At 51.3% G+C, this 12,148-nt stretch overlaps 2 protein-coding genes across 2 annotated transcripts; one reads left to right on the plus strand and one right to left on the minus strand.

Annotated features, from left to right (window-relative positions):
- Positions 1-828: 828 nt before the first annotated feature.
- On the minus strand, positions 829-3,438 carry LOC106698113 (transmembrane O-methyltransferase). The gene is made up of 3 exons (XM_023758749.1): positions 3,165-3,438; positions 1,878-2,074; positions 829-1,149 (listed from the first exon to the last, which is right to left on the minus strand). The coding sequence occupies exons 1-3, from the start codon at positions 3,421-3,423 to the stop codon at positions 829-831; spliced, it is 777 nt and encodes a 258-aa protein (XP_023614517.1). The 5' UTR covers positions 3,424-3,438.
- A 2,317-nt stretch (positions 3,439-5,755) lies between these two features.
- Positions 5,756-11,870, plus strand: LAMTOR1 (late endosomal/lysosomal adaptor, MAPK and MTOR activator 1). Its single transcript, XM_006094492.3, has 5 exons — positions 5,756-5,931; positions 10,088-10,233; positions 10,438-10,515; positions 10,840-10,966; positions 11,231-11,870. Exons 1-5 carry the CDS (start codon positions 5,890-5,892, stop codon positions 11,321-11,323), a joined length of 486 nt encoding a protein of 161 aa, XP_006094554.1. The 5' UTR covers positions 5,756-5,889; the 3' UTR covers positions 11,324-11,870.
- The last annotated feature ends 278 nt before the right edge of the window (positions 11,871-12,148 follow it).

Raw genomic sequence — 12,148 nt, forward strand, 5'->3', positions numbered from 1 at the left:
GATCACCCCAGTGCCTGAAAGTTCACCCTCAGGCACCTCCTCAACTGCTGCCAGGACCTGGTCTCCTTGGCCCCTCCCAGGCCATCAACCTGCCCTTGAATCCCCAGGACCTGAGTCCACCCCACCTTTCTGGCCAGTACCTCACCCTTTGAGGTGTAGTCTCTTTCTAACTCTCTTTAATAAAGACACAGGACTGATTCCTCCCTCCCCCCATGTCTATTCCCTATTTTTTGGTGGGGCGCAGAGGGATCCAGCACCTTTTCTTGAACTTTTGGGAGAGGGCATTCAAGGAACTTCGGGCAAACCTACCTGGCCATGTGGGCCAGGGCTAGGGAAGGCCAGGGCCCAGGCTTCACTGCCTTCTCCTCTGGCCCAGATTGCACCAGCCGTTCCTGCAGGACTTATAACTCAGAGTTTACTGTTTCTTTTCATCATGTCCACAATGGCATGGGCTGGGGAGGGCAGGCTTTCTGAGGTCTAGAGCTGGGAAGCCTCTAGAGCTCTCCCAGCCAGTTTTGTTGGTGTTAAGAGAGCAGATTGTCTCAGCAGGGCAGGGACTCCCCTGGAGCCACCCAGCAAATCAGTGACAGAGCTGGGGTGGGAGCTCAGGCCTTTGCCGGTCAGTTCATGGCTTTTTCTGGAAGAAGGAGGATCAGTGGGACCAAGCAGTCTGACAGAACTTGATGCCTCAGGTGAGTGAGGCAGAGGTTGGAGGAGAGTCTCCCCGAGCCCAGCATGTGTCAGGCCACAAGCAGGGAGGGGAAGGGATGTTCTGAAGTCCTTGCTTGGGTGGGGATGAGGTGGGGCAGCAGTAAGTACCCCTAGACCTCAGCCAGGTCCTGCGTAGGTGAGCTGGGCTATGCCGTCCTTAATGGCAGGAAAGTCTGGGAGGCCAGTATGATGGATTCGGCAGCGATAGCGGCCACAGCTCTTGGCGTACTGCAGGAAGCGGGGTGCACCAGGGAAGAGCACATGGTCAGCCAACACAGTGGCACCAGCTGGCAGCAGAGCATGAGCCTCCAGAAGCTGCAGGTCCCGCAGGTAACATCGGGGCCGGTGTGCCAGGAGTACCAAATCGGCCCGACTCAGCTGGTACTGGGTTCGTAGGCGCGGGATCACCTCCTCTGAGCTACCCACGATGAGCTCCACCTGTGGGGGTGGGAGGAGCTGGAGGTGAGGGTGGGACAAACCAGGGTTATCCCCCACCAGACCCCATCAGGATCTGGCTTACTTTATACCAGGCCCTGGTCTAAATCCCCACCAGTGTTCTTACATTTCCTCTGACCTCAGAACCCAAGAAGTCAGGATCAGTAGTGTGATTTGTTTTTCTTTTCTTTGTTTTTGTTTTGTTAATCCTCACTCAAGGTAATTTTTCCATTGATATTTTAGAGAGAATGGAAAGGAGGGGGAGAGACAGAGAGAGAAACATTGATGTGAGAGAGACACATTGATTGGTTGCCTCCCGCATGTGCCCCAGCCAGGACTGGGAATCGAGCCTGGGACCCTTCGGTCTGTGGGCCAATGCTCTATCCACTGAGCCAAACCGGCTAGGGCTAGAATTGTGATTTCAATTCAGCCAGTGAAGAAGCTGAGATTCAGAGGGTAAGTGCTTTGCCCAGTGTCTCATACCTAATAAGAATCAAACTGAGGTTTGGACCCAGATTTGCTGGACTCCAGAGACTTTCCTTTTAACTGCTTCCTTGTCACTCAGCAGTAAATATGTGCAAATGACTTGGAACAAGAGTTCACACAGCTTCCAGGATTACAGTTCCCTAAGTGGAGCTGCTTCTTTCCCATAGGTGGGATTCCTCCACAGGGGAGGCCTGGCCAGAACAAGGCAAAGGGTGGAGACCAGAGTTGGGGAGAGGGGGGCTGACCGTGCGCTCGTCGAAGCCAGCCAAGCGGATGAGTTTTTCAGCCACCACTGCTGTGCGTGGGTCCCGCTCTACAGTGAGAAGGCGACTCCCAGGGGGCAGGGCACGGGCAATAAGCAGTGTGGAGTATCCGCAGTAGGTACCCAGCTCCAGCACACAAGCAGGGGCCTTCTCTTCCACCATTCGTATCAGGATCTGACCTAAGGAAAGAGATAGCTATTGCAGCAGACATGGGAGATGGATTGCAGGCCATAGAAAGAGATCTCAAATGCCCACTTGCAGCTCCCAACCAGCTGGAGTCTTATCTCTCTCAGACTAGTTTCAGCTGCCCCAGTGGTCCCCCTTCTCCTCCAGGCTTACCAGTCTTCACACCAGCCACTAGAAAGCTTTCTAAAAAAATAAATATGACACTATCACTCCCTGGTTCCTTGATCCTAAAGCCTTGGGAATTGAACTTGGGATCCTCAGCCTGACATTCAGGACCTTCTTGGAACTGATCCTATCTTACCTTTCCAGTTTCAGCTCTCAGTTATGCCTACCTGCAGCCTGTACCACAGCCATCCGAAACAACTGTGCCCAGGGTCAGCCATTCTGGCTCACTCCTTCCTGTCACATTTGTATATGTGGCTGGCTTTGCCCTTCCCCAACCCTATCCTCACCTGCCTGACCAACTCGAAAGCAATCCTTCTTGGCTGTTAAACTGTTGCTTCCTCCAGGAAAGTCCAGGCAGAAACAATCACAAGGCTTCTGAGAGACCATCTTTCAGTCTCTTGAAGGATCTTTGCTAGAACTTCCAGTTTAATTTCCCCTTACTTGTTCATTGGATATCTTTCTAACCTTGGAATTGGACCACTTTCTTAAATAAGACTGAAAGACTTGTGCTGGGATTTGGGACTCACACAAATCCAGGCAGGAGCTGCCCTGAATGGGATGTGGGGGCCTCCGTAGTGGGAGAGAAAGACATTACAAAGTTATGGGTTATGTGCGGAGATGGTTATTCCCCTCTGTATTAAGCCCCCTTGAGGCCAGCATCTGTGGCTGATTCACCCATGTGGCCTCTACTTTCTTCTCCCCCAGCACCCAGCACACACCTGGTACAAAAGAGGTGGCAATAAATTTTTGCTGCATGAATTAACTTTGCCCAGCCCCCTCATTTCCAGAGGAGAAAAAAGAGACCCATAGAGAATCAAGAACCTGCCTAATTCACCCATTAAGGCAGTGGCAGATCCCAGCTCTTCCTTCACCATCTTGGGGTGCTGCTTCCTGGAGCAGAATGCAGGGAACACTGACCTTTGACAGGCCCCATGTGGCTCAGGTACTCGCAGTGACTGCTCCAGTGGTCCAGGGTGGTGAGGATTTGACTAGGGTCCCCCGGCAGGGCGTGGGTGAGCACGTAGCTGAAGGCCCGTTCCTCAATCCGCAGCCCTGACAGGTAGTCTCGGAGGCTCCGCAGCAAGACCGTATGCACCAGAAGTCGGAAATGGTGCCGGTACCGCACCAGCAGTGTCACCACCAGTGGCAGGAAGGCTAGTGCAATGGCAGGAGACATGGTCCCTACCTGGTCCTGGTAGGGGTCCTGGGGTGGAGGGAGACAGTGAGGGAAACCCACACCTGACATTTGTCTGTCATTAGTGCAATCCTTAGCAGAAATAATTATCCCTACATTTTACAAACTGTGGCTCATAAAGGCTGTCTTTTGTCCAGAGTCACACAGCAGGACTAGGATTTGAATCTGAGTTGGTCTGATCCCAAGCCCTGTACTTTCAAGGACTCCATGCTAAATTCAGAACCCAACCCCAAAATACCTCTCCCCACTTCTGGCTCCTGGTCCCACCTCCACCTTGCTCCCTCTACCCATTTCTCTTCATCTCTGTTGTCACCATTCTTCAGGACCCCTTTCACCAGTTCCCTTCTGACATATCCTCCCGCCCCTACCCCTGCCTGCTTGGTCTCCTCTGACCCATTACTGTGTAGCAAAAAAGCACAGCTTTACATCAGAAACCTCTTCACTGTCATTGCTTTGCCTCAGTAAAAGGCAATCAAAACACTTACTCCACAGGGTGTTAGGATAAGATGTCCTTCCCACCCCAGGATTTTCCTTCTGTGCTTTCAGTCCTATCTCCTTTCCCCTGCACTCCCCTCTTCTCTCCCTCAGAATTCCCTTCACATGTGCATACACAGAGCACACACTTTCTCCTCACTCAGCCCTCTTCTCCCCAGCCACACACTTTCTCCTCACTCAGCCCTCTTCTCCCCAGCCAGCTATGAGGGATGTTTCCTGTTTTCTTCCATGCCCCATTGAGGCAATGGGTGTGAATAGGTGAGGGATGGCAAATTTGAACCAGTGTGCTTGGGAACCCACACTCAAGGGCCCTGCTTACCTGGGCTGGAGGCTCCTGCTTGAGGAAGATCGGAGCATAGGACAGGAGGGGGCAGTCCTTGGAGGGTAGGGGTAGAATCCTGAGGCAGGCTGGACTTGCTCTCAATTATTGATGCTGAGGCTGCTGGTGTCACCTGAAACCTGCAGTTCAAGTTACCCCAGGGGCAAGCTGAACTGCCTCCTACCCTTCAGGAGCCCTCAGAACTTATAAGAACTCCACGGTCTTGATTTGAGGGGCAAAAGAGCTATAGGTCTTGGTAGCCTCTCCTACAATCCCTTGGATCAGCACATGGGATATGATGTGAGCCAACGTGATAGGGAGGTTGTAATTTATTCATTAATTCCAAATTTGAGTTTTCTCTAAGTAAGTGCTAGGGAGTGGGTCACAGAAAAGAGTCAGATCTTGTTCCTGTTCTCCAAGAACTCCATGTTTTTTGCGGGTGTTTTGTTTTGTTGTTTTTTTTGGAACTCCATATTTGGTAGAAGAAACTGGGGACAGTGAATACAATATAATGCGATCATTAGAATGGATGCTCCATGAATACAAGGACTCTTGGCTCTTTTGTGAGCTGCTACATATTCAGATACAACAGTATGTGATATATTTCAGATATTCAGTAAATGTGTGATTCAATACACGAATGAATTAATGCAGAATAGGGATTAAGCACAGGAGATGTCCAGAGAATGAAGTTAGAGAAGGGAATTAGGAGGGTATTGTTGAATCTTGAACACAGTAGGCAGACCTACTGGGGAGACAGTGTACCTGGATACACGTGCAAAGTCCAGGAGGTCAGTCAGGAAAGTGCTATGCCTGGTGAGGCAAACCCCTGCACCACCACCCTCTGGATCTGGAGTGGGAAGCAGGTGTTCGTTAGAATCTGCAAGATCTTGAATGACAGACTTGGACCTGTTTTCAGGGTCCTAGGGAAGACATGGGATGGTTCTAAAAAAGCAATGATGGTGAGCTTTGTGTGTTAAGATAGTAGGGCTGCCATAAAATGACAGGATTGAAGATAAGTGCCTAAGGGCAAAGAGATCAGTAAGGTGGCCTCTATCTCCACTACTAGGATTAAGCTCTATTCCGCTTCCTCTTGTGAAGGTGTACAGTTCCTTCTTCCATTAAGTGTCAGATCCTCAATCCAGGCTGAGAACTACGTTGGTCGTCACACCCGCTGTGTCCCCAACTTGCCGCTGAGCAACTGGGGCCTACGTGTGGCATTTAGGAGACCACATCATGATAACACTTGGTATGAGCTCGCTCACTGGCCCACAAAGGTAGCCTGGAGGCCACACGACCGCTGAGACCCCCTATTGCTTGCAGGGGAGAACGAGCTCAGAGACTGAGAAGAGGCTGAAGTCATGTGATGAGCCCCCCCTTTCCTCCCATCACGTGTCTCGCGGCTTGTCACGCAGGGTACGCCTTCCCATTGGTTGGAAATGGTCACGCGGTGGGGGCGGGACCGGAAGCCGGGGTTTCAGGGACGCAGCGGTAGCGAAGCGGCTCTGGGAAGGGATAGTCCTGGAGGCGGGTGGTTGCTTGCTCATTGCAGCCACAGGTCATGTGACCGGAAGGGCTCCTTACGGACGCCGTCCCTCCTCCTTGCGGCCCGAGCGCCCGGCCCGACCCCGGCCATGGGGTGCTGCTACAGCAGCGAGAACGAGGACTCGGACCAGGTGCGGCCGCGGCGGGCGGGGCTCGGGAATGAGGGCTGAAACCCTGGGGCATGGGGCTCAGAAACAAACCTGCTGGAGAGAGGGGAGCTGGACGGCGAGGGTCACTGAGTACGGAGGCCCGGAGGGGACATATTACAGAGGAGCCGCCGGGCTGGCCTCTTCTGTTAAAGCCCCAGTTCTCTGTATAGTCACCGCGTTGGGGTGTGCAGGCAGCCGCCTATCTCACCTGCTCTCCCACCCTTTCACCTCCCCTACTTTCAGACCTTTACAGCTTCAAGGATCCTTAGCCTAGGTCCCTGGGAAGCACTCCCTTCCCCCCTCCCTGTGCTCGCATTAGCGGGCTTTGTGAATCCGTTGTAGAGGTGGGGAAGCTGAGGCTGAGTTAGTTTGTCCTGAGATAAATCAGGAATCTGTGTATTCTCTCAGTCCCTGGGGTTGGAGAAGGCAGCTCACTGATGGTCTGGGGTCAGAGGAGGCCTCTGGAAGGTGGTGGCATTTGAGTTAGTGAAGGGTTTAATAGGCACAACGAGGACATCAGGATGTGTGGGAAATTATTTGGGAAGTAACATCGGGTTTAGCTTGGCTGGATTGGGCCGGCGGGGGGCGGGTGGTGGTATGGGATGGGGAACTCAGTTTTGACAGTTCCAGTGCAGTCCCTACCTGGGCCTGAGGGTTCCTCTAGCTAGAGGGGTTCTTGCCCTGGGAATTTGGCTGTAGATCACATCCCTTTGCAAGAAGAATTAGCTTGGGGAAACCTGTACAGTTTTAAATTCTCCCTCTTCGTGCATTTTCACACCAACTTAAAAAAAATATATGCTTTTATTGATTTTTTTAGAGAGAGAGAGAAACATTGATTGGCTGCTTCCTGCACGCTCCCTACTGGGGATCAAGCCTGCAACTCGGACATGAGCCCTGACCGGGAATCAAACCAGCGACCTTAGTGCATGGGTCTGTGCTCAACCACTGAGCCACTGGCTGGGCTCACACCACACTAATTCTGGTCCTTCCCACCAGACCTCCTTTGAGGGGGGGGGAACCCTTCCAAGGATGAAGTCTTAAGCTGTTGGCCCCGCACCTTTTTGATTACCTCTGTGCCTGGGTTCCACATTTCAACACATACTAGACACAAAGACAGTAGAAAGGTTTCAGCAATTAGCCGACTGTCTGGTTGGGTCGATGGTGACAGAAATGGATTATGTCACTGGTATTTGGGAGAAGGTCTTTCCCCAGTGACTCACATGAACCTCTTTTGGGTTAAGGATTTAGACTTGGGAAAATGTCATTTGTATGAGAGGCATGGATGGCTAAACACAGTGAACACATAATCACATTTCCTTTGTCTTATGTTAGGCATGCCTCAGCTAGTACCTTTCACTTCACCCCAGCCTGTTAAAGGGACAGTATCCCTGACTACTAGGGAAAGCTGTGGCTTATGGGAAGTTGTCTCTTAAAACATAATATGGACTCTTTCTGGCAATGAGTCAAGAAGGGTTAATGCCTGCCTTATGAGAAAGGATATTCCAGCTTCTAGCTGGAAGAGTTGGGCTTGTTGCTCTCCTCAATCTCCACCTTGCCCTTGATTGGCTCTCATTTCTGTTTCTAACCACCAAAGACAGTGTTTGATCAGTGCTAGGTGATTTGAGGCCTCATATGGCAAAAGTCTAATTACCTGCTCTATAAGCTATAATCATTCACTATCAAAAAAATCCCTCTTTGAGCTCTGGGGCTGGCTCCTCTTCCCCTCTCATCACTGCCCCGTTATTATAATAATAAAAAGAAATACACAACATATTACAGTTTTCAAAGCCCTTTTACAGTTACCTCACTTGACTTTGGCCAGACATTTGTCATAAGGTACCAGTTATGTCTATTAAAAGCCTGCCCTGGCAGGTAGCTCAGTTGGTTAGAAGGTCATCCCAATACACCAAGGTTGTGGGTTTGATCCCTGGTCAGGGCACATACAAGAAACAACCAATGAATGCATAAATAAGTGGATCAAATAAAAGTCCCTCTCCTCTAAAATCAATAAACAAAAATTAAAGGAAAAAGTTCAGAGAGGCTAAGTGACTTAGCAAAGGTTACAAAGCTGAGAAGTGCCATAGCCAAGGTATTTTGATGCCAAGCCATGTGCTCTATCCATTGGGTCAAGCCGTCTCTTCTCGATGGCTGGTCATGGGCAGACCACATATGTGTCTATGCTAGGGTAGGCAGTGAAACTGACTCCTGGGTTGACACTGACTCAGGAACAAAATTCGGTGGGAAAAACCTCCCCTGTGCTCCCTTTGCCCTTTGTGGGTGAGGCAATGTTATGTGTCCACTCTAATGGGTAGTATGGCTTCTGGGAGGCTAGGTCTCAGGAACCCATGGGGAGAAACTACCCTGTCCTGCAAGAAGGTCTGTCTGAAGTGGGGCTGGAGGAAGGATGGACACAGGAAACAAACGCAGGCTTCATGATGGAACCAGCTTTCCTGAGAGATAGTTCAATCTTTGGCAAGTACTTTGTCTTTCTAGCACTTCAGTACTTAGCCTGTCCTTTAGGAATGGAAGTGTCTAGGAGTTGGGAGGTAATGGGGCAGAAGCTCACAGCTCCTGTCTCTTGCTGCTAGGAACTGTGAACACTTGGGCAACCTAGGATTGCGCAGGAAGAGTCATGTGACAAGACTGGGCCTGCTTAGGGTGGGGCAGGCAGGGCAGGAGGAAGTGGCAAGGAGAGCTGGGCAGAGAAGTTGGGAGCCTGCAGTGGGGAAGTCAGTGGTAGGAACTGAGATAGGCCTGGAGTGGAGCACTCCGGGGTCTAGTGTCTGGCACTACCAGTTGGTGAGTCAGCGTTAGCCAGGATAGGCCCCTTGTCCTTGATTTTGTCCTGAGCACCTCACTCTCTGTGGCTTGGATAGATCCCCAGCAGGTCTGCTTATCCATTTTGCAGCTGACACAAAGCCAGCAGGGATTTGCAGCTGATGGGCTCAAGGCAGGGTTGTATCCAGAAAGATTAGAACAAGGAACTAAACTGGGCTATAAACATTTGTGTGCCTCTTTTCTCAGTGCACACAGCCAATTTTCTAAAAAATTTGAATGTTCGTGCTCTAAAAAGCAAAAGTATTCAAATGAATATTAACAGCCTAAAGCATCGACATATTGGTTGCTTCTCAAAAGGTGAAAAACATACTTGTATCACTTTCAATTGGAAAATATGTCGTTAATCATCACAAAGAAAAAGAGACTACAGGAAAATTAACAAAGAATAAGAACATAAAATATCTACCCATAATGCCTGGCAATGCTAGATGAGGTAGTTTCTGGCACAAAGAGACATACAGAATTATACATGACCAGGGAGACTTTGCCCCAGGTCAGTTCTGGGGGTTGTGATCATCAGTGTAGGCTAGTAGTGACAGGGCTGCTGACCGTTAATGAAGCCATACTAATAGAGGTGTGGCGCCTTAGCAAGGGAGGGAACAGCTCTACTGTTCGGTTCAGGTCAGCATCCCCAGGTGCATCAAGTTTGGTTCTGGGAGTCGCATATAAAGAGAACAGAAGAGGGTGAGCACCTGAGAGAATAAGGGACCTGCCCTCAAGAAGGAAGCACACTTAGCCTGTGTGACCCAGAGGTTGAGGCTGGAGCTCCTGCCCTGAAATAATAGAGGAATGGGCATTGAGAGCTTGGGTGTGTTTTCTCTTTGAGCTTAGGGCCATGTCTGGCCTCACAGGGCCTCTGTATCCTGGGAACAGACAGCCTTGCTAGGGAGGGCCTGGTTTGGGGAATCAGGAGGGTCATTGGGCTCCTGGCTTGCATCAATTTCCCCTGTGGGCCCCACTGTTTTCTACCTCTCTGGCTTCCAGCCTCCAGTATTCTGTCGCCATAAGTTGCTGGACTATTTTCTAAAACTCCAGGGCTGTGCCTCTGCCCATCTTTTCAGGGCATCTGTGACTGTTTGAGTCTACTTTACTTTATCCTGGACCACCGAGCTGAGCTTCCAAGGGCAAGCAGGAACTGGGTCTTATCTGACATATAGTGGGGCACTGGGATATTCCTAAAAAAAAAACATTTTTGGTGCTTAAACACTTAAACGTCAGAGTTGGGCTGAGAGGAGAACCCAGGAAAGGCAAGTTGGACTAAGGGCTCTGGGGCTGATTTCTCCCTGATGATCTCTCCTAGGACCGAGAGGAGCGGAAGCTGCTGCTAGACCCTAGCAGCCCCCCCACCAAAGCCCTCAATGGAGCCGAGCCAAATTACCACAGCCTGCCTTCCGCTCGCACAGATGAGCAGGCCCTGCTCTCCTCCATTCTTGCCAAGACAGCCAGGTGAGCATCACAGAACCAGGCCTGGGGCAGAGCTCCTCTATCTGTGTTAAAGGCTGGGATAGAGAGAGCTGGGCCCAGCCCTGCTCCAGTAGGCAGTGGGGGCATTGGTGTCAGATAGTCCTGGAGTTAGCACCTGGCAGGGAATCCTTTTCGTCCCTCTTGGATGTACCTGTCATGTCCTCTCTATTTCTCTTCTCCCCAAAGCAACATCATTGACGTGTCTGCTGCAGACTCCCAGGGCATGGAGCAGCATGAGTACATGGACCGGGCAAGGCAGTACAGGTGAGCACCTGGCCAGCTTGGATTCCTCCCTTCCCCTCCATCCCTGATCCAGCTTTGCAGCCTGGGCCCCAGTCCAGCCTCTTCGTTTGGGTACAGCCCAAGAAACTGACCACAAACCTCTTGGGTGCCTTCATGTCAGCACTATTTGTCCTGTGACACTCAAGGATGCAGAGGGCGAAGGGAGGTGGGCCTGGAGTGAATTTGTGGTCAGCTGAGGCCTTGTCACCTGCTTCTCTGGTCTGAGGGAGGCTCCCCCGGGCTGAGCTTGGCAGGGCAGGGCAGATTGTGAACTGATTGCCCATCCCACCCCTCCCTATCGGCCAGCACCCGCTTGGCTGTGCTGAGCAGCAGCCTGACCCATTGGAAGAAGCTGCCGCCACTGCCATCTCTCACCAGTCAGCCCCACCAAGTGCTGGCCAGCGAACCCATCCCCTTCTCCGACCTGCAGCAGGTGAGCCACCCTTGCCCCACTCCTGCCTACCCACTCACACTGCCCAAGTTGTGGCAGAGGGTTCACCCTCTCTGCCTTATAGGAGGTGGGGAACTGGAGTTAACCTGGTAGCCTGTGGGCCCTGCTCGCTCCCACCTTTCTCTTTGGCTTCCCATCCCCCATCATTCCCTCCTCTCTGGCCATCTGATCCCCCTCCCCAGTTTCTGGATCTCCCTTTTCACCTTTCTCTCTCTGTTCCTCTCCTCCCTGGTCCCTCTATCACAGGTCTCCAGAATAGCTGCTTATGCCTACAGTGCACTTTCTCAGATTCGTGTGGATGCAAGAGAGGAGCTGGTTGTACAGTTTGGGATCCCATGAAGACAGTGGTCCTTGGACAGCTCTTCTTCTCCTCTCTTCACCCGCCTCCCCTGGCCCCAGCCTCACTATGGCTTATACAGTACCCTGACCTGCTACTAATCACAGAGAAGAATGTGGAGGAGGAGGAGAAGAGCGAGGCTACAAGCCTGGACAAGTGAGGATGGAGCAAGAGAGGATAGAACCATTTGGGACTGGCCTTCGAAGCCCTGGCCAGGGATGGGGTGGAGGTCAAAAGGACAGGGCCTGGTAGGTCTTCACTGTCACTGGGAAGGGGTGGAGGTAACACTGTGAGGGTGATCACTAGGGGGCCTATGAAGGCCCCTTTCCCACTCTTTCTCTTGGCCTCACTCTTTGCCCCTCTCCCTGACTTGGTGCTCACAGGCACCTCACTAGGGTTTGTGACCAGTGTCTGGACGAGATTGAATTTGAATGAATTGAGTTTGTATTTCTAGCACCCTGGGTTTTTACATGTTTGGGGTTTTGGTGTTTTTTTGGGGGGGAGGGGGGCGTGTTATCTCCCTTGATAAAGGAAATGTATTCATCTGTGTGCTGATTTCAGCCCCTCTGTCCTGCCCAGCACCCTACTGCTTACTTCTAGCTACTTAAGTCTATGAGCAGTGAAAATGGATGATGGGGAGGGGGACATCTTTTAGGGGCATTAGGAGGAGTCTAAGATATGAGTTCAAGGTTCCCAGGTCTTATCTGAGACTCGGCCTTGGCTAACCTCATATTGGATAAGATTGCTTGTCATTTCTCCAGTGATAGGAACACAGGCAGCTGTCATTGCTGAGGACCCTGCCGCAGACTCAGTGAAATTACTGAAAA

This window comes from Myotis lucifugus, unplaced genomic scaffold (genome assembly GCF_000147115.1).
Source record: "Myotis lucifugus unplaced genomic scaffold, Myoluc2.0 scaffold_138, whole genome shotgun sequence".
Taxonomy (NCBI): domain Eukaryota; kingdom Metazoa; phylum Chordata; class Mammalia; order Chiroptera; family Vespertilionidae; genus Myotis; species Myotis lucifugus.